Below are 22235 nucleotides of genomic sequence, written 5' to 3'. Positions count from 1 at the left end.
CGTTATGTCGCGGTTAGTGCTATCTGGTATCCTTGGGACGTTCATACCCTTTAACCCTAACCCTAACCTGAACGAACCTTAATCACTACCCTAAATCTTACCTTAACCCTTATCAAACCCTAACATTTTCAATTTCAATGGGGGTAACGTCAGAGTTGGGACGTCCCAATGATCCAAAATAGCAATGAACCTTATGTTGCCATGCCTGTGTTTGAACGTAAAGCAACTCGTCCGACCTGCAAGTGAAGTGATTAGTAAAGGCCTAAGCTTAATATACATTTATAGACGATGAAAGTAGGAATATCACAACACACCTTGAACTTATAGTCAGTATTATTAAGCCGTTTTCACGATGATCATAGAAAATGTGGAAGCTTTGAAGTCGTGGCTCGCAAAACTCCTGGAGCCAATGTGAGTGATGAATTGAAATGACACTTAGCTAGCTAGCTTGCACGAGTTAGCACGCTAACTAGCTACGCCACCACTAGCTTGCTCTGTGGCAGTGCAAATACCAATTGAACGTTTGTGTAAATTATACGGCGTTAAACATTCTGCATATCTGGTATGTTGGGCAAATTGTAGACACTAATCACACGAAGGCATTCTAGATAACGTTATGTGTTTTGGTGTCGCTGCCGCAATACATTAACTAACTAGCCAGCTGGAAAGCTAGCTAACTAGTTAACTTTGACTACCAGCTAACTAAAGTTGGCTGGTTAAACTCAATCAACATCGTCCCAATCAACGATAATCATTGATATTACTATTGCACAGCAAGTGTGGCTTGTGACGTATGGGTAACTTAGGATATTAAATGAACTAGACTGGCGTAGTGACTAAGGTAGCTTAGCTACCCCTAGACACTGCTAGTGGTGACGTCGAGCATTTGTAGCCAACCAGCTAGCTAGCCAGTTAGAAAGCCTGACATCCCAGTTTATATAAGTGTGTGTTGTCATTGCTAACATATGTTAGGTAGAACTAGATCAGTGTCTAACCTGCTGCCTCAATTCAAAATCTCAAACTTTCTTGCCATTGCAACTTTCTTGGCTTGGCTACACATTATTATTGACAGATATTGTCTGATACAAACCCTGTTCTGAGCAATATGGGTAATGTTGCTTTTGCAGATGTGATGCTGACCCCTCTGCTTTAGCCAATTATGTTGTGGCTTTGGTAAAGAAGGACAAACCTGAGAAGGAGCTAAAAGCACTTTGTGCAGATCAACTGGATGTCTTCTTACAAAAAGGTAGGACACACAACTCATTAATGTCAGTGTTGTTTTTCATCACATAAACTAGTAGTTCCATTGTGGAAACATTTAGGTGACTGAATGATAGTCTGAAATAATTCAAGAGAAATGTTTCTAAAAGTCTTATGCCTTGATACTTCACCTATTACAGAAACCACTGGATTTGTTGATAAGCTCTTTGAATGTTTGACCACCAAAAACTACTTGGGTAATCCACTTGCTAAGGAAGTTCCCAAAGAGGACACCAAACTCCCTGTACTAAAACAGGAGGCTGTGAAGGTAAGGGCATTTGTTAAACTGGCTTCATGCAGAATCCTTTCCGTTGTTTTATGTTGCAGTCTTTGATGGTTGGGATATAGCTCATTATTGTTATTTTCTTAATTTTAAGGTTGAAAATGTAGAAGAGGATAGGGGGGATAACAGGAGGAGAAGAAGTCCACTGAGAAACCGCTCTGACTTCAACGAGTCAAGGTAAGGCTGATATCTATGTTTTTGTTATTTTCCTGGTTCTCTCCAGTGAGTTCACCTCTTGACAGTGATGATGCTCTCTGGAGGTCAAGATGTTGGTTTGATTAGGCCCTTATGTCTAATGATCTTTGACACACAATGTAGGTCTTTGTTGTTGAAATGCTAGTCACATCAGTAGTACAAATTACCATGAAAAGTTTGGTATTGTATAAAAAGTGCTGCTAAATAACTAACCAACATGCCTTGATCGCCTGACCACACAGGGGCCGTGATGACCGCAGACGAGACGACCGCAAGCGGCGTGACATGGACCGTCACAGTAAAAGCACAGATTCCCACCGCGATAGGCATGACCGGCGCGGAGGCAACTCTCGTGGGCGCAGCTACAGCCGCAGCAGGAGCCGCAGCCGAAGTGGGAGCCGAGACATGAGCAGGGACAAGGAGCACAGCAGAGGGAGAGGTGAGACTCACAGGGGCGCGGACATGGATAAATCTGCTTCACTTCAAATGTTAACCTAAAAGGTTGAAAACAAATCTTTGCTAAGAAGAGGCAAGATTCAAGATTCAAGAAACTGGGGAGATCCTCTGTGGTGTGGATGTCTCATAATAAAGATTTTGATCAATTCTGGGCAGTGGTGGGAAAAGTACTCAATTGTCATACTTGAGTAAAAGTGAAGATACATTAATAAAAAATGACTCCAGTGAAAGTCACCCAGTAAAATACTACTTGAGTAAATCTAAAAGTATCTGGTTTTAAATGTACTGAAGTACAGTGGTGGAAAGAGTACTAAATTGTCATACTTGAGTAAAAGTAAATGCTACACATCAAATTCTTTATATTAAGCAAAACAGACGACGCAATTATTATTTTTTTGTACAGATAGGCACACTACAGTTGGGATTACAACAAGTTATATTGATAGGTGTGTGAATTGGACCATATTGCTGTTCTGCATCAGCGTTTGAAATGTCACGATTATTTTTGGGTGTCAGGGGAAATGTATGGGAGTAAAAAGTAAATATTTTCTTTAGGTATGTGGTGGAGTTAAAAGTTGTAAAAAATATATAATTATAGGAGTCAAGTATGGCTACCCCAAAAAATGACTTAAGTAGTACTTCAACGTTTTTTAAACTAAACCTTGAACCAGTGGTGTAAAGTAATGTTAAGTTCGCATTGTGACTTTTGGGTTAAAGCTTTTCTCTGTGTCTCTGTATGTTCAACAGATTACAGGTCAAAGTTTGAAGTGGAGAGGAAGGAGCCTGAGAGTTTCAACTCCACCTCTGGGTCCCTGGGTACCCAACAACAGCAGCAACACCAGCATCCGCCACCTCTCCTGCCAACCCCCCAGCAGCACCCGTTCCCCTCCTCTGCTGGCCAAGCTGTCCCCAGCTCTGTTACCGTGGTAGCGCCCGCTCACCTGCCCGACAGCACCACGGAGAGCTGGTCTAATTACTACTCCAATCACAGGGAGGGCAAGTTGTTCAACAAGAGCACCTCAGTCAAGCACCGCTGTCGTGACTACGACGGTAAGGGCTCACCTCTGGGTTATTCCGGAGAAAGACTTTTCAACTGAAATAGTCTTATTTCACTCTGATCTTAGGTCTATATTATGAAATTAGATGTTACCTAATGTCTATTAGCCCTACAGTTAATCTAGCAACAATATATGGCTTTTACTTGTGCCTTGATTTAACCAGGTAAGTCATTGAGAACCCATTCTCTTTTACAATAATGACCTGTTGTTTATGTAGCTGAACATCTCTTATCTGTTTTAGTGACTGAACGACAAGACTAACTCATCCATATCCAAAATAGTTTCTAATATACATGCAAAAACTTGTGAAAGGATGTTCAATAATTGAAGCAGGTGGCCTTGGATGGCCTTCTAGTCATTGTATATGCTAGGAGCCTTAGCTGTAGAGTGTTAAGTTCATGTGTCTACAGTAGTCAAATTGTACAAATATCAGCCAATTGTTTGTTTAAGAAATTAAATGTGGTAGGTTGGTTGCATTCTAAACCTCAGTAAGTGTGAGCCTGGTTTAAAACACCACTAATGACCCAGGTTCAACATCCTTCCCCTGAGAGTACAGATCAGGCTTAGAGCCGCTTCTCCAATGGGACACTGTTTATATTTATCCAACAGTCTCAACAGCGCAGCGATATTTCTCACTCTGCCCCACCATTGAGGGTTCAGAGAATTGCCTGGATGTTATCAGGAGCTCTAAACAAAACGGTTGCAAAGTAGATGCATCTAATTTTGGCCTGATGTCATTTTTTATATGACTGGGGGAAAGCAATTCTGAGTGCAATTATGGTAAGAATGTAATTGATCGTTTTTAAACAATTTTCATTGATCTTCCTGTCTGTCATCTGCAGAGAAAGGTTTCTGTGTGCGTGGTGACCTCTGTCCCTTTGACCACGGCAATGATCCTCTGATTGTGGACGACGTCACGCTGCCCGCTATGATCCCGTTTCCCCCACCTGGAATGCCACCGCCGGCCCGGATGGCCATGCCACCCATGACCGAGCCGCCCCCTGCCATCAGGATGCCCATGCCCCCCCACGGCCAGCCGCCCCCACCGGGCATCTTCCCTATGCCTCCTCCTGGTGAGTAATGTTACCATGTCTCTGCTATGATGCCGTCTCCAATTCGACCATCACTCCTGATCCCTGAATACTTACCAGTCTGTGTTTGACATAGGTTAAGGCCAAGTGTTTTTCCTGGTCAGGTCACATAATTATGAAAAACACAGGGCCCTAACTTTGGATCTTAATGTGGTGAGAGTCATTTTAGGATGCATGGATGTTTGTTTACATCAGTGGTCAACAACCGGTCGATCACGTTCCTAGTCGATCACCAAACATTTCTGTAAAAAGAAACAACGATAAAGCCTGGCAATTAAGTTTCTTTCTTTTTTATTCGCTTCATGCTGTTGGCGGTAGGTGCACTTGATTCAGCAGCCCTAGCGCTGGGAAGGCAAAGTGTGACCATTTTGAACCGTTTCATGTGTCTGAAGGTAGAATTCCGCCTACCCGGCAGGCCCAGAGTGCAAATCAAGTGCACCTACAGGCCAACTGCTGGCCAATCCGATAGCTCAGATCACCGTGACTGCACAGTTTCTTAGACTGTAAAAATAAGTCTTGAGCGCACAGCAAAGTTGATACTCTGAGATTTTAAAACTTTTAAAACCATGACTAGATAGAGATTCAACGAATACAGCAAAGCACTGCTGATTTTATTAGTAACTTCATGTTTAACTTATTATTCAGCACTGTCAACACTTTGTGCATTTTATGGCTTATAAAAGTGTTGAACGTTCTCCCTACTTCGACTTGAGTTTCGCCATCTGCTGGAAGACTGTCCCCTTTTCTCAGTGGAGGGAGGGACGGTGAGTCGGGTGAGAGGCAGCCTCAATGATACGCTCTCCCTCCCCTCAGGTTGACCATCAGATGCAGGCCATCAGTCCAGTAAAATAAAAATTATTATGCTCAGCAAATTATCTATTGCCAGTGTGATCATATACCTAAAATATCATTTCAAAATGGTTTGAGAAGAACATTGGCAGGGCAATTCAAGCATAGCCTATATGCAGGGATAATGTATTCTGCATATAGCCTAATACAAACCTCTGCTACAGAATTGTTTTAATAGGTTATTGCGTAGGCTCACGTCTTTTTAAGTCACGTTTAAAAATATATATTATAAAATCGACCTGCATTTTGACTCAAGGTGATCTAGACTCAGAAAAGGTTGGTAACCACTGGTTTACGTCATTGAGTAGGAAGCCGTTAGCATTTGTTTAAGGTAGAGGGCTTCATTCCCGCCGGAAGCTGATTTAGCAGCATGATCATTACACAAGTGCACCTTTTGCTGGGGACAATATAAGGCTGCTTTAAAATGTACAGTTGTCACACAACACAATGCCACAGATGTCTCAAGTTTTAAGGGAGCAGGCAATTGGCATGCTGACTGCAGGAATGTCCACCGGAGCTGTTGCTAGAGAATGTAATATTCACCATAAGCTACCTACAATGTCATTGCTGAGAATTATTTCTGTCTGTAATAGGGCACTTTAGTGGAAAAAACCTTATTCTGATTGGCTGGGCCTGGCTGCCAAGTGGGTGAGCCTATGCCCTCCAAGTCCCACCCATGGCTACACCACTGTCCAGCCATGTGAAATCCATAGATTAGGGCCTAATGAATTGAATTAAATTGACTGATTTCTTCTATGAACTATAACTCAGTAAAATCTTTGAAATTGTTCAGTGCAGATACGCACCTCAGAGAAACAGCTGGCTTTGTTGTTGTCTTACCCTCACTAGTGCTCACCCTATACTGCATGTCTGTGCTTTACCTAGCCTTTTCTGTTCAGGAGTTTTAAGTAAATGGCCTTTGTCTAGTATTAACTGGGTTCAGCTTGGATTTGTATCTCCCATAGGGCCCCCATTAATACCAGCAAGTGGGATAGATACTCCCAACAACTCAGGAGCGAGTTCTGCCTCCTCTCTGGGACTGCCTGGAGTGGGACCTCTACCTCCTCTTCCTCCACCACCTCCATCTTCTTCAGTCTCTCTACACCCCCAATATTCTCAGTCAGAATGTAAGCAGCTATGATTATCTCAATTGGCATTCTCAATTGGCATGGAAAAGTGGTACTTTTAAGCATAGCTCCCATGTTATTTTACTTTTTGTCAGTTCGTTTTCTTTGAAATACAGCATCTTTCAAATCTATGTGAACCAAATGGTATTGTTCAGTTTGACTGTAGTAAGTGAGGAAAGACAGAGAAATTATATTGGTTTAAAAATGTTTATGGTTCATTCACGTTTTGCAAATTATTTCCTTTTTGGGTGGTGGTGTTAGTTTTGTTTTTGTGTCCAACTGCCTTGCCTGCATGATCAAGTCATTTATTTAGGGTGCAATAACTTATGTTGACCAGAGGGTCACACTGTTTCTGAACTGGAAATCTACTGTTGGTGCTGTAAGGTGCACATGAGATAAGTGCAAACTATATTTGACTAATCCTGCCCACATACGTGAGAAAATGAATTAATTGAAATGCAGTCCATTTCTCTACTCTTAATACAAAACAATAATTATATATATATATCACACAGACACACACACACACACACTACCGTTCAAAAGTATGGGGTCACTTAGAAATGTCCTTGTTTTTGAAATAATATAATAATATATGCCATTTAGCAGACGCTTTTATCCAAAGCGACTTACAGTCATGTGTGCATACATTCTACGTATGGGTGATCCCGGGAATCGAACCCACTACCCTTTACAAGCGCCATGCTCTACCAACTGAGCTACAGAAGGACCACGAAAGAAAAAGAAAGAAAAGCACATTTTTTTGGTCCATTAAAAATAACATCAAATTGTTCGGAAATACAGTGTAGACATTGTTACTGTTGTAATGACTGTTGTAGCTGCAAACGGACAATTTTTTTTTTAAATGTATGGAATATCTACATAGGCGTACAGAGGCCCATTATCCGCAACCATCACTCCTGTCTTCCAATGACACATTGTGTTAGCTAATCCAAGTTTATAATTTTAAAAGGCTAATTGATCATTAGAAACCATTTTGCAATTATGTTAGCTTAGCTGAAAACTGTTGTGGTGATTTAAAGAAGCAATAAAACTGGCTTTATTTAGACTAGTTGAGTATCTGGAGCATCAGCATTTGTGGACTCGATTACAGGCTCAAAATGGCCAGAAACAAATAACTGTCTTCTGAAACTCGTCGGTCTATTCTTGTTCTGAGAAATTAAGGCTATCCCATGTGAGAAATTGCCAAGAAACTGAAGAGCTCGTACAACGCTGTGTACTACTCCCTTCACAGAACAGCGCGAACTGGCTCTAACCCGAATAGAAAGAGTGGGAGGCCCCAGTGCACAACTGAGCAAGAGGACAAGTACATTAGTGTCTAGTTTGAGAAACAGACGCCTCACAAGTTCTCAACTGGCAGCTTCATTAAATAGTACCCGCAAAACACCAGTCTCAACGTCAACAGTGAAGAGGCGACTCCGGGATGCTGGCCTTCTAGGCAAAGAAAAGCCATATCTCAGACTGGCCAATAAAAAGAAAAGATTAAGATGGGCAAAAGAACACAGACACTTGACAGAGGAACTCTGTGTGTGTGTGTGTGTGTGTGTATTTATTTTACTTGCTCTGGGTGTCTCCATGTTTTAGTTTAGTACATGCATTCTTGACAGTCCCAAGCCATAGGCTATTATATAGAAAAATCAGACTTTATAATATTGAGCTCAATAGTATGGTTATACTTAGGTTTTCCTTGTAAGCATGCATGCATACAGTTAAAGTAGGTGTTATTACAGATATGCCTGTTTGGGAATTGTCACTCTCCACAGTGTAAAATGCTGTTTTAGTTCTTCTAATGATGTGTCCCATCCCTTGTGTTGCCAGATAATTACGACCCAGAGGCTTACAACCCAGAGTCTCCAGGCATCACTGCAGCCAGCCGGCCCCAGTACAGGCAGTTCATCCCCCGCATCCAGACCCAGAGACCCAACCTGATTGGCCTCACTTCTGGAGATGGCCAGGGATCCAGAGGTATCACATGTGGGTCTATCCTGTCCCACTTTAATTAATCAATCCTTTTTACTTAACACAGTCACTTTAGTTATTTAGATTGGTCCTTTCCTCTGCTCCTAACCAATACGAAACATGAGACGAGTTCCATATGTTAATTTATTTGGAGAACATGATCGAACAGCTAGAATCACTTTACGTATCCTTATTGTCGTCCAGGTTCGAACTGTGTCATTACGACCGACTGCTTTTCTCCTTTTCCCAGCAGCTAACATAGTGATCCAGACAGAGCCGGCAGTGGCCAGTGTTCCCAGCAGTGTGTCCCGCTACAGCAGCACCGAGCAGGAGAGCAGGAAGAGGCCCATGGGGCCCACAGAGGGCCAGCCGCCCAAAAAGCCCTGGATAGACAAGTAAGAACACACACACACAAGGGCCACCCTGAACACTCACAGTACCCACCCTCCACCACTGCAGCATTGTGAGCGATTCCAGTTCAATGGCAGTTTTAATTGAGCTCTGTAAGAGCCTGGATTTAGATGACTCGTTACTTGACCCGAACTCTGCTTCACAGATCACTGTCATTGGCTCCTCTGCCCTGTCACTCACTTCTGTCATTCTCTTCCAGGTCAAACTACCAGGCCAACAACCAACTCAACTTCCCCAACAACAAGCCCCAACACGGGGGCTTCCCCAAGAAGAATCACTATGTCAACACTAAGCTGGAAGTTCGCAAAATCCCCCGAGATCTCAACAACATCACCAAATTGAATGAACACTTTAGCAAGTTTGGTACCATTGTGAATATTCAGGTAAGAGTAACATGACTGTAGTTGACTATTTCATTAGCTTTTTTATTTTTTATCTCGACAGCACTTTACTCACAATTTCTTGATATCATTTGTACCACTAAACACAGGAACTCTTTAGATCATTATTGGGGCGTCTATATACTTTCGAGGGTAATCAAGGACACACCTGCTTGCCTATATCACTACTTCCTGTATCTTCTTTGACCTGTCCCGTCTCCAATAGGTGGTGTTTGGTGGTGACCCAGAGGCAGCTCTAATCCAGTACACAGCCAACGAAGAGGCACGGCGAGCCATCTCCAGCATTGAGGCGGTGCTCAACAACCGCTTCATCCGTGTGTACTGGCACCGAGAGGCCAACACCCAGCAGCAGGGACAGAGCATGGGTCAGGGTCAGGGGGACGGACCGAGCCAGAGCTCTGCCATGGGGCAACAGCAACCCAACGTCCACAAGGTGAACAGCACACTTGTGACTACTGCAAAAAAAAACTTTTCTTAGCTGGTCAAACCATTAATTCATTCAACCAGCAGTTTTGGTTTTGAACAGAGAAGTTCTAAGTTCCAGGTCAGCAGTGATCATCATCTATGCATTACTTTCTATCTTTCTGTATAAACCAGCAGGTGATAAAGCAGCACAGTCCAGGGGCCTATGTGCTGAATAATAAGACGGTGCCCAAACATTGCCACGGTGTTGGGGCTGTGGCCGGGGGCAAACTGGACTCCCTGCACCCCAGCACGGACACTGCAGCAGTAAGCAGTAATTTCCTATGGTCTGAGTGTGCCCCTATACATGTCTGCAGCACGGTGTTGTATTATGGCAAAGAGAGTGGATTGACACAGGGGGTAAGGTAGTAATCAAAGGGTCTGTTTGCCTCTCTCCATCCTAGGCACTCCTCGCCTCCTCTGGGGCCCTTCCGAAGGGACCCTACATGTCCACAGTCCTCAAGGCAACATCCAAGTCACTTGGTAAAACTGCCAAAGCACTTGAAGAACTGGAGATCTTGAAAAAGAAGCAGGCAAGTCAGTTTTGCTGTTAGCATTTTGAATAAGCTTCAGTGTATCATCACCTTTCATACAAAAATCTAAATTCCACTCTAATCAATTGTTTGGTTTGTTCTTTGTTCATTCAGGAGACATTGAAGTTGCAACAGGACATGAGGAAAAAAAAACAGGAGATGCTTGAGAAACAGATTGAATGCCAGAAGGTATGGTTGCTTATATTACATATATACTGAACAAAAATATAAACGCAACATGTGAAGTGTTGGTCCCATGTTTCATGAGCTGAAATAAAATATTTCATTAATGTTCCATATGAACAAAAAGCATATTTTTCTCTCAAATTGTATGCACAAATGTGTTTACATCCCTGTTATTGAGCATTTCTCTTTTACCAAGATAATCCATCCACCTGACAGGTGTGGCATATCAAGAATCTGATTAAACAGCATGCTCATTACACAGGTGCACCTTGTGCTGGGGACAAAAGGTCACTCTAAAATGTGCAGTTTTGTCACACAGCACAATGCCACGTGTCTCAAGTTGAGGGAGTGTGCAATTGGCATGCTGACTGCAGGAATGTCCACCAGAGCTGTTGCCAGATAATTTAACTTAATTTCTCTACCATTAGCCGCCTCCAATGTCATTTTAGAGAGTTTGGCAGTACTTCCAACACGCCTCACAACCGCAGACCACGTGTAACCACACCAGCCTAGGACCTCCACATCTGAATTCACCTGCGGGATCGTCTGAGACCAGACACCCGGACAGCTGATGAAACTGGGGTTTCCACAACCAAAGAATTTCCGAAGAACTGTCAGAAACCGTCTCAGGGAAGCTCATCTTTGTGCTTCACCGGGGTCTTGACCTGACTGAAGTTCAGCGTTATAGCCGACTTCAGTGGGCAAATGCTCACCTTCAATGGCCACTGGCAGAAGTGTGCTCTCACACAGATTAATTCCGACTTCAACTGTACCACGCAGATGGCAGACAACATGTATGGCATCGTGTGGTAGTGCTATTTGTTAATGCCAACGTTGTGAACAGAGTGCCCCATGGTGGGGTTATGGTATGGGCAGGCATAAGCTACGGACAACGAACACAATTGCATTCTATGGATGGCAATTTCAATGCACAGAGACCGTAATCAGATCCTGAGGCCCATTGTGCCATTCATCCTACGCCATCACCTCATGTTTCAGCATGATATTGCACAGCCCCTTGTCGCAAGGACCTGTACACCCATTCAGCATGTTTGGGATGCTCTGGATCGACATGTACGACAGCGTGTTCAAGTTCATGCCAATATCCAGCAACTTCACACAGCCATTGAAGACGAATGGGACAACATTCCACAGGCCACAATCAACATTCTGATTCAACTCTATGCAAAGGAGATGTATCGCGCTGCATGAGGGAAATGGTGGTCGCACCAGATACTGACTGGTTTTCTGGTCCACACCCCTACTTTTTTTTTTTCAAGGTATCTCTGACCAACAGATGCATAGAGTGCATTTTTCCACATTTTGTTACGTTACAGCCATATTCTAAAATTGATTAAATAGTTTCCCCCCCTCAATCTACACACAATACCTCATAATGACAATGCAAAAACTGGTTTTTAGAATTTATTGCTAATGTATAACATTTTGGGGGAAATATCACTTATCACTTAAGTATTCAGACCCTTTACTCAGTACCTTTGGCAGCAATTACAGCCTTGAGTCTTATTCGATATGACGCTACAAGCGTGGCACACCTGTATTTGGGGACTTTCTCCCCTTCTTCCCTGCAGATCCTCTCAAGCTCTGTCAGGTTGGATAGGGAGCGACACTGCACAGCTATTTTCAAGCCTAACCAGAGATGTTCGATTGGGTTCAAGTCCGGGCTCTGACTGGGCTCCCCTCAAGGACATTCACAGCCACTCCTGCATTGTCCTGCATTGTCTTGGCTGTATGCTTAGGGTCGTTGTCCTTTTGGAAGGTGAACTATCGCCCCGGTCTGAGATCCTGAGCGATATGGAGCAGGTTTTCATCAAGGATCTCTCTGTACTTTGCTCCGTTCATCTTTCCCTCGATCCTGACTCGTCTCCCAGTCAATACCGCTGAAAAACATCCTCCACAACATCCTGCCACAACCATGCTTCACCGTAGGGATGGTGTCAGGTTTCCTCCATGCTTGACATTCAGGTCAAAGAGTTCGATCTTGGTTTCATCAAACCAGAGAATCGTATTTCTCATGGTCCGAGAGTCCTTTAGGTGCCTTTTGGCAAACTCCAAGCGGGCTGTCATGTGCCTTTTACTGAGGAGTGGCTTTAGTCTGGCCACTACCATAAAGGCCTGATCGGTGGAGTGCTGCAGAGATTCTGGAAGGTTCTCCCATCTCCACAGAGGACCTCTGGTGCTCTGTCAGAGTGACCATTGGGTTCTTGGTCACCTCCCTGACCAAGGCCCTTCTCACCCGATTGCTCAGTTTGGCTGAGCGGCCAGCTCTAGGAAGAGTCTTGGTGGTTCCAAACTTCTTCCATTTAAGAATGATGGAGGCCACTGTTCTTGGGGTCCTTCAATGCTGCATAAATGTTTTGGTACCCTTCCCCAGATCTGTGCCTCTCCTGTCTCTGACCTTGGTGTTTGCTCTGACATGCACTGTCAACTGTGGAACCTTATATAGACAGGTATGTGCCTTTCCAAATCATGTCCAATCAATTGAATTGACCACAGGTGGACTCCAAGTTGTAGAAGCATCTCAAGGTTGATCAATGGAAGCCAGATATACCTGAGCTTGATTTTGAGTCTCATAAGCAAATGGTCTGAATATTTATCTAAATAAGGTATTTCTGTTTATTTTTTATGAATTTGCTACAATTTCGAATCACCTGTTTTCACTTTGACACTGTGGGGTATTGTGTGTAGATTGATGAGGGGCAAAAAATGATTTAATTCATTTTAGAATAAGGCTGTCACGTAACAAAATGTGGAAAAGGGGAAGGGGTCTGAATACTTTCCAAATGGATTGTATCTGTATTCCCAGTCATGTGAATCTGTAGATTAGGGCCTAATTAATTTATTTCAATTGACTGATTCCCTTATAAACGGATCAGATCTTTGAAATTGTTGCATGTTGCGTTGATATTTCTGTCCAGTGTAGTTAATAATTTAAAGGATACCACCATCACCACCTTCCATTTTACAGTTGCACATAAGCCACATGCAGTGATCATCATCACATTGTCCATTCACTATCAAAACCAAGGATACCGGTAAGGCCAAAAGAGCCCGTGTGTTGTCCTGGAAAACCATACTCGTCTAGCACTGATTAGTCAATCTCATGTCCTTCCTCCTATAGGCTCTAATAAACAGACTTGAAAAGAACCGGGCCACATTGAAGCCAGAGGAGAGGGCCAACCTTATGAAGACTCTGAAGGATCTGACCGACAAGATCTCCCAGCTCCAGAACGAGATGAACCCAGCCTCCCACTCCACGGCCCAGTCCAAGACCAAGATAGATGTGAGTCTACCTACCATATCATATAGGGCTGTAATTACTTAATTGCGCCATCACCGCCATTTACAGTATTTGCTTATACTATGTAGTTCATGCATTGTGGAAATCCAAACATAATATCAATGGTTCTGTTTGATTTGTGCTTTCCCTCAGAAACAAAAGGAGCTTCTGGATGCAGAGCTTGATTTCCACAAGAAGATGAGTTCTGGAGAGGACACGACAGACCTGAAGCAGAAACTGGGTCAGCTGCAGGTTGAGGTGGGTAGACTGAGTATCCATACTTTTGGAAGACCTCTCTCTAGAACTAATGACCATGTTTTTTATTTATTTTTATTTCACCTTTATTTAACCTGGTAGGCTAGTTGAGAACAAGTTCTCATTTGCAACTGCGACCTGGCCAAGATAAAGCATAGCAGTGTGAACAGACAACACAGAGTTACACATGGAATAAACAATTAACAAGTCAATAACACAGTAGAAAAAAATGGGCAGTCTATATACAATGTGTGCAAAAGGCATGAGGAGGTAGGCGAATAACACAATTTTGCAGATTAACACTGGAGTGATAAATGATCAGATGGTCATGTACAGGTAGAGATATTGGTGTGCAAAAGAGCAGAAAAATAAATAAATAAAAACAGTATAAAAACAGTATGGGAATGAGGTAGGTGAAAATGGGTGGGCTATTTTCCTATAGACTATGTACAGCTGCAGCGATCGGTTAGCTGCTCGGATAGCTGATGTTTGAAGTTGGTGAGGGAGATAAAAGTCTCCAACTTCAGCGATTTTTGCAATTCGTTCCAGTCACAGGCAGCAGAGTACTGGAACGAAAGGCGGCCAAATGATGTGTTGGCTTTAGGGATGATCAGTGAGATACACCTGCTGGAGCGCGTGCTACGGATGGGTGTTGCCATCGTGACCAGTGAACTGAGATAAGGCGGAGCTTTACCTAGCATGGACTTGTAGATGACCTGGAGCCAGTGGGTCTGGCGACGAATATGTAGTGAGGGCCAGCCGACTAGAGCATACAAGTCGCAGTGGTGGGTGGTGTGGTATAAGGTGCTTTAGTGACAAAACGGATGGCACTGTGATAGACTGCATCCAGTTTGCTGAGTAGAGTGTTGGAAGCCATTTTGTAGATGACATCGCCGAAGTCGAGGATCGGTAGGATAGTCAGTTTTACTAGGGTAAGCTTGGCAGCGTGAGTGAAGGAGGCTTTGTTGCGGAATAGAAAGCCGACTCTTGATTTGATTTTCGATTGGAGATGTTTGATGTGGGTCTGGAAGGAGAGTTTGCAGTCTAGCCAGACACCTAGGTACTTATAGATGTCCACATATTCAAGGTCAGAACCATCCAGGGTGGTGATGCTAGTCGGGCATGCGGGTGCAGGCAGCGATCGGTTGAAAAGCATGCATTTGGTTTTACTCGCGTTTAAGAGCAGTTGGAGGCCACGGAAGGAGTGCTGTATGGCATTGAAGCTCGTTTGGAGGTTAGATAGCACAGTGTCCAATGACGGGCCGAAAGTATATAGAATGGTGTCGTCTGCGTAGAGGTGGATCAGGGAATCGCCCGCAGCAAGAGCAACATCATTGATATACACAGAGAAAAGAGTCGGCCCGAGAATTGAACCCTGTGGCACCCCCATAGAGACTGCCAGAGGACCGGACAGCATGCCCTCCGATTTGACACACTGAACTCTGTCTGCAAAGTAATTGGTGAACCAGGCAAGGCAGTCATCCGAAAAACCGAGGCTGTTGAGTCTGCCGATAAGAATATGGTGATTGACAGAGTCGAAAGCCTTGGAGAGGTCGATGAAGACGGCTGCACAGTACTGTCTTTTATCGATGGCGGTTATGATATCGTTTAGTACCTTGAGTGTGGCTGAGGTGCACCCGTGACCGGCTCGGAAACCAGATTGCACAGCGGAGAAGGTACGGTGGGATTCGAGATGGTCAGTGACCTGTTTGTTGACTTGGCTTTCGAAGACCTTAGATAGGCAGGGCAGGATGGATATAGGTCTGTAACAGTTTGGGTCCAGGGTGTCTCCCCCTTTGAAGAGGGGGATGACTGCGGCAGCTTTCCAATCCTTGGGGATCTCAGACGATATGAAAGAGAGGTTGAACAGGCTGGTAATAGGGGTTGCGACAATGGCGGCAGATAGTTTCAGAAATAGCGGGTCCAGATTGTCAAGCCCAGCTGATTTGTACGGGTCCAGGTTTTGCAGCTCTTTCAGAACATCTGCTATCTGGATTTGGGTAAAGGAGAACCTGGAGAGGCTTGGGTGAGGAGCTACGGGGGGGCGGAGCTGTTGGCCGAGGTTGGAGTAGCCAGGCGGAAGGCATGGCCAGCCGTTGAGAAGTGCTTATTGAAGTTTTCGATAATCATGGATTTATCGGTGGAGACCGTGTTTCCTAGCCTCAGTGCAGTGGGCAGCTGGGAGGAGGTGCTCTTGTTCTCCATGGACTTCACAGTGTCCCATAACTTTTTGGAGTTGGAGCTACAGGATGCAAACTTCTGCCTGAAGAAGCTGGCCTTAGCTTTCCTGACTGACTGCGTGTATTGGTTCCTGACTTCCCTGAACAGTTGCATATCACGGGGGCTATTCGATGCTATTGCAGTCCGCCACAGGATGTTTTTGTGCTGGTCGAGGGCAGTCAGGTCTGGAGTGAACCAAGGGCTGTATCTGTTCTTGGTTCTGCATTTTTTGAACGGAGCATGCTTATCTAAAATGGTGAGGAAGTTACTTTTAAAGAATGACCATGCATCCTCAACTGACGGGATGAGGTCAATGTCCTTCCAGGATACCCGGGCCAGGTCGATTAGAAAGGCCTGCTCACAGAAGTGTTTTAGGGAGCGTTTGACAGTGATGAGGGGTGGTCGTTTGACTGCGGCTCCGTGGCGGATACAGGCGATGAGGCAGTGATCGCTGAGATCCTGGTTGAAGACAGCAGAGGTATATTTGGAGGGCCAGTTGGTCAGGATGACGTCTATGAGGGTGCCCTTGTTTACAGAGTTAGGGTTGTACCTGGTGGGTTCCTTGATGATTTGAGTGAGATTGAGGGCATCTAGCTTAGATTGTAGGACTGCCAGGGTGTTAAGCATATCCCAGTTTAGGTCACCTAAAAGAACGAACTCTGAAGCTAGTCTGGAATGTAGCAGTGTTCTGGCAAGCTGAAAGAGTAGTGGCAGACAAGACAACTCCTCTGCAGTCATTTAGCTGGGGTGCTGCGCCAGGGCAAAATCATTGCCGGCACACCCCAAAAATATGGAACATGAAAAAATTCTACAATCAATTCCAGAGGAAAAACACGTCCTCGGTGTCAGAGGATCAGGTTCTAAACAACAAACTCGTTGTTGTTTTTTTCTTCTCATGGCAACACCTCTGCATGGCTTTCCCAGCCTGGTGTGCTTAAATTAGCTTCCATGAAATATGCATGGCTTTATCCCTCTTCTGCACATTAAACTGCAGGCACTTACCAAGCCCAGAGGACACCCACTAACTAATCCTAACGAAACACATATCCTACATTGATGCATCTGATTTCATTAAAGTTTGAGCTTGTGTTCCTTGTAAGACAATAGAGGGATGACATTTAGTAGGAGGGGTGGGGAAGGACGAGTGTTGGCGTTCACCATTTTTACATTTTGAGTTATTTAGCAGACTCTCTTATCCAGAGCGACTTACAGGAGCATTTAGGGTTAAGTACCTTGCTCAAGGATACAGACAGATTTTTCACCAAGTCAGCTTGGGGATTCGAACCAGCCATCTTTTGTTTAATGGCCCTACGCCCTTAACCAGTAGGCTACCTGCCGCTCCAAGACATCAGGACCATCACAATCAGCCTGCTGGTCCATATTCCCTTGGACTCATTAAAGATGGGGACACTTGTTCTGAGTGGCATTACATTTTCTTCCTAGATACTGACACTGCATGGCACTGTTTGCTGAGGACATGCCAGGTGGCACAACTGTCTTTCTTGCTTCCACATCTGTCTCTGTGGTACTCTCCTAATAGTGCCAGGTGGCACCTCATTTTGTGTGATGTTGAGGAGTAGCTGTGGATCTGATGACTTTGTTGGCTGTGTTCCCCTAGGCCACGTGGTTGGGCTTGATACCGACCGGGCGGGGGAAGGTAGACGATCCAATAGGCGTCAGGGGCAGGGGCCGAGGCCGGGGCAGGGGCAGGGGACGGGGACACAGAGGAGGAGGAAGAGGAGGGGGCAATCACATGGTGGTGGACCACAGGCCCCGGGCCATTGCCATCATGGGAGTCACACAGGAAGAGAAGGAGGAGCTGCTGCCTCACTTTGTGGTAAGGAAATACAACCATCACATCTTATCCTATCCAGCTAGTTGCATGGTTCCCCCAAAATGGCTTATTTTAACATTGGAAAGTCAGCGCTAGAACTCATCCTGTGGCACAAAGCATGAATCGTTATAGTAGTAAAAACAATGCCTGAGAAGATGTGTAAAGGAGTTTCCACTGGCACTTACGGCTGTTTCGTATTCTTGTCTTTGTCACAGAAATTTGGTGAGATACAGGAGCTTCATGATCAGGATGCCACCAGCGTTGTCATAACGTTCAAGACCCGGAGTGAAGCAGAGAATGTATGTCCTGCAGATGTGACACACAGTAGCTCGTAACATTTGGATGCCTTTATAACAGACAGTTAACACAAGTTTTGAATTGAATTTCACCCTTCATGATCATTTTCACATTTTATAGGCTGCAAACCAAGGAGCAAAGTTCAAAGGTCGCGTTCTACAGATTTCATGGCACAAGCCGAAGACTCCATCCATGTCCACAGAGCCTGAAGAGGAGAGGTTGAAGGATGAGGCCAATAAGGTATGTTACTATACATCTCTCCCCATACATTTCCCTTTTTTTTTTACATTTAGGCATTTTGGAAAAGCATGTCATGTTAAATCAGAATTAAATTATATAAATAAGAGTGCAGCATAGCTGTGTCCGAATACGAATTATCGATTGCAAAATGGTTGATTTAGTGAGTTTTGTATTTATTTTGCAGAATTATAGATCGTTTTTAGTCAAATGTTTTAATGACATCAAAAATGCATGTTCTTTGATTTCATTCCTCCAGGAGGAAGTCAGCCCCTACCTGCTTATGGAGGAAGACGACGATGAGGATGATGAGTACGAGAGTCGTTCATGGAGGCGATGAATGCAATACGAACGTCACACATTTTAGTGGGAATTACTTTATTTTTTTTAAACAAATTCAAGCCGATTTGACGAAATCACTTGGTTTTTTTGTTTGTTGCAATTTCCAGTATTTTGAGACTGAAGAATGAAACACATGAGAGAAAGCAGTTCCTTTAATGATACGTTTGAAGCTTGAAAAGGCAGACTGTCTTGTCTCTTCAAACATCTGAATAATTATTCAAATCTCACTTTTTCTGAGAAAAAAAAATCTAAACCGTTATAAATAGATGTATGTTTCGATGTGGTTACTAGATAATCGGTAACACACAACATTTGTGACTACTGTGAATAGCTAGTTATTTTTATATATATTTAAGCTATGGTTTCCTTCGCTCCCTTGTTTGGCTAATGTTGTCTATAATTGAGGCTCAAAGGTCCTCAGTCCAGGGACGGCCACACCCTCACAGATCTCACCGTCTCGGTCTACAGCAGAGGTCACTAAGTTTACAGTCCCCTGTTGAAATGCCCTGGCAAATTAGATACAACCTCCGTCTTGAATTTCGAGATACAATTGATATTCCCCTGAGTATTTTGCTGTCGACTAAATGTGTGGTGCCACTTTATGTACATATGAACACCAAGACTGTTACGCACTTTTGAGATGGTGTGTAACAACTGTTTTCCCAAGTCATCTTCCCTTAGTCATCTGAAAGCCAAAGACATATTTGGATGAGGAGCTAGTCATTTATTGTCAAACGTGTTGGATTTCTGTAGACAATGTTGTTTGAATGTATACTGAACATTTGATTTGTATCTCTAATTTTGCCTTACGTAATCAGCAGAGGGCTGACTTTTTATGAGATGAGTGATTTTCTTCTGTAAATGTTGTAAATGTTTGCAATAGGATTTACTTTGATACTTTTTTCCCCCCATTTTTAGTCATTTGAATGAATGTGGACATTGTCAGGAAAAGAGGTCCCACTTACTCTGCTTATTTAACATAGGTTTGTGTTTAAACCAACCCTTGTGGCGTCACTTCACATAACATCAAAGACACATTCATACCAACTCATCTCTGCCAGGATTCATCTTCAAGGGAAAATGTATGGTTTTGACAGTTGTCAAATAACCAGTCATTTGTTACAGATTGGTAATGTTTCCATGCAGTTTCGGATCTTAATTTACATACATCAGCAGTTAATCCATTTCCACATAAGTGAGGCACCTAATGTTAATGAGTGAGGATCCCCCCCCATACCGCCCTGCAAGTGGAGAAACGTTGGTGGCTCTGAATGTGTTAACTAACATCAACTCTTGTATAATTGATGAAAAACAAAAGCTATATTTCCATACTGTATTTACATTTATTCAAGAGAGGGAGAGCTTAAATTCTTTAGAGATGCCCCGGAAGTATAGATATTGAACCCTATAGCGTGTTATGCTTTCATATTTGGCCAGGACCAACCACCCTGTTGTAACTCAAGACTAAACCATTGGATTCAATATAAGTGCTCAAAACGGTTATGTTGCCGTAGCCCCTATAAGATTTTGACCCTTGTTCATTTTGCAGTCTTCTTGGGGAAAGTTAGATTAGAGTAACAGGAAAGTAAGACTCCTCTCTAGACTTTGACTTGTCCTATCAGTGTGAGGCTTGGCGATAACTTTATCAGTTAGGTCACAACATGTTTCTTTTTGGAGATCAATAAAAAGCCCATTGGAATGTGAGAAAGGGATGCCAGTCAGACTCCAGAACAGGGCTCTCCAACCCTGTTCGTGAAGAGCGAACCTCCTGTAGGATTTCACTCCAATCCCAGCTGTAACACCTGATTCCGCTTATCAACCATCTGATTAGATTTGGGTTTGATTAAGGTAGGAGTGAGAACCTACAGGACGGTAGCTCTCCAGGAAATGGGTTGGAGAACCCTGCTCTAGAAGGACAATTGCAGAGAATAATAAATTGTAGTTTATCACTGCACAGTACCCTTCTTGTTTGCTATGTGCTTTTCCTGTTTGGATTGCATATTTCACAGCAACATATGAACAGCCCTTTGCTTGATAACTTCAGTAGGAGAAATCTAATGGCAGGACTATTACTTCAGTGAGATTTCAGAAATTGCTTTGAGGATTTTCTCCCAATGTTTGTACTACCTTGTGGACGCTACTATGACATGGTAGTGTAAAATGTAAAACACTTATTGGAAGAATATTTTTGGGGTTTTGTTATTGTTTATATTTTCAGGAAGTGTATGTATTTTTGATTTATTCTGTTTGTAAAATGGATTTCTAACTCACTAGCATGTTTGCTTTTACCAATAAACATGGAGGAATGGTGTTAGGAACAAAATACATTTAAATAAACAACTTGAATTAGACTTAAAAAATTAAAAAAAACTTACCGTTAAAATTTCAACATTGCGAAGATGCGAGAGAAACCATTCCCAAAAAATATTACCTTTAAAACCTGTGTTGTGTCCTTTCTTTAGTATAGATCTGAATGATATATAGTTGGAAGTCGGGAGTTTACATACACTTAGGTTGGGGTCATTAAAACTAGTTTTTCAACCACACCACAGATTTCTTGTTAACAAATTATAGTTTTGGCAAGTCGGTTAGGACATCTACTTAAGTCATATTTACATTTAAGTCATTTAGCAGACGCTCTTATCCAGAGCGACTTACAAATTGGTGCATTCACCTTATGACATCCAGTGGAACAGCCACTTTACAATAGTGCATCTAAATATTTTAAGGGGGGAGGGGGTGAGAAGGATTACTTTATCCTATCCTAAGTATTCCTTAAAGAGGTGGGGTTTCAGGTGTCTCCGGAAGGTGGTGATTGACTCCGCTGTCCTGGCGTCGTGAGGGAGTTTGTTCCACCATTGGGGAGCCAGAGCAGCGAACAGTTTTGACTGGGCTGAGCGGGAACTGTACTTCCTCAGTGGTAGGGAGACGAGCAGGCCAGAGGTGGATGAACGCAGTGCCCTTATTTGGGTGTAGGGCCTGATCAGAGCCTGGAGGTACTGAGGTGCCGTTCCCCTCACAGCTCCATAGGCAAGCACCATGGTCTTGTAGCGGATGCGAGCTTCAACTGGAAGCCAGTGGAGAGAGCGGAGGAGCAGGGTGACGTGAGAGAACTTGGGAAGGTTGAACACTAGACGGGCTGCGGTGTTCTGGATGAGTTGTAGGGGTTTAATGGCACAGGCAGGGAGCCCAGCCAACAGCGAGTTGCAGTAATCCAGACGGGAGATGACAAGTGCCTGGATTAGGACCTGCGCCGCTTCCTGTGTGAGGCAGGGTCGTACTCTGCGGATGTTGTAGAGCATGAACCTACAGGAACGTGCCACCGTCTTGATGTTAGTTGAGAACGACAGGGTGTTGTCCAGGATCACGCCAAGGTTCTTAGCGCTCTGGGAGGAGGACACAATGGAGTTGTCAACCGTGATGGCGAGATCATGGAACAGGCAGTCCTTCCCCGGGA

The 22235-nt window shown here is 43.8% G+C and overlaps 1 protein-coding gene across 5 annotated transcripts; it reads left to right on the top strand.

The window, feature by feature from the left end:
* Nucleotides 1-157: 157 nt before the first annotated feature.
* On the top strand, nucleotides 158-21217 carry LOC124000017 (RNA-binding protein 27-like). Of its 5 annotated transcripts, none has more exons than XM_046306102.1 (21): nucleotides 158-411; nucleotides 1128-1246; nucleotides 1401-1528; nucleotides 1638-1720; nucleotides 1981-2177; nucleotides 2942-3244; nucleotides 4095-4325; nucleotides 6158-6319; nucleotides 8159-8305; nucleotides 8553-8694; nucleotides 8910-9093; nucleotides 9317-9544; nucleotides 9709-9840; nucleotides 9978-10106; nucleotides 10221-10295; nucleotides 13435-13596; nucleotides 13747-13851; nucleotides 17687-17905; nucleotides 18118-18201; nucleotides 18320-18439; nucleotides 18696-21217. In XM_046306102.1, exons 1-21 carry the CDS (start codon nucleotides 353-355, stop codon nucleotides 18774-18776), a joined length of 3090 nt encoding a protein of 1029 aa, XP_046162058.1. In that variant the 5' UTR covers nucleotides 158-352; the 3' UTR covers nucleotides 18777-21217. The 5 variants fall into 5 exon arrangements, with proteins under 5 accessions (XP_046162058.1, XP_046162056.1, XP_046162054.1 ...); XM_046306100.1 differs by having other exon boundaries at nucleotides 8159-8314; nucleotides 9712-9840; XM_046306098.1 differs by having other exon boundaries at nucleotides 8159-8314.
* Nucleotides 21218-22235: the final 1018 nt, after the last annotated feature.

Source organism: Oncorhynchus gorbuscha, linkage group LG16 (genome assembly GCF_021184085.1).
Source record: "Oncorhynchus gorbuscha isolate QuinsamMale2020 ecotype Even-year linkage group LG16, OgorEven_v1.0, whole genome shotgun sequence".
Classification (NCBI taxonomy): Eukaryota; Metazoa; Chordata; class Actinopteri; order Salmoniformes; family Salmonidae; genus Oncorhynchus; species Oncorhynchus gorbuscha.
Note: the sequence above shows the minus strand (reverse complement) of the source record. Positions and strands in the feature narration are given on the sequence as shown.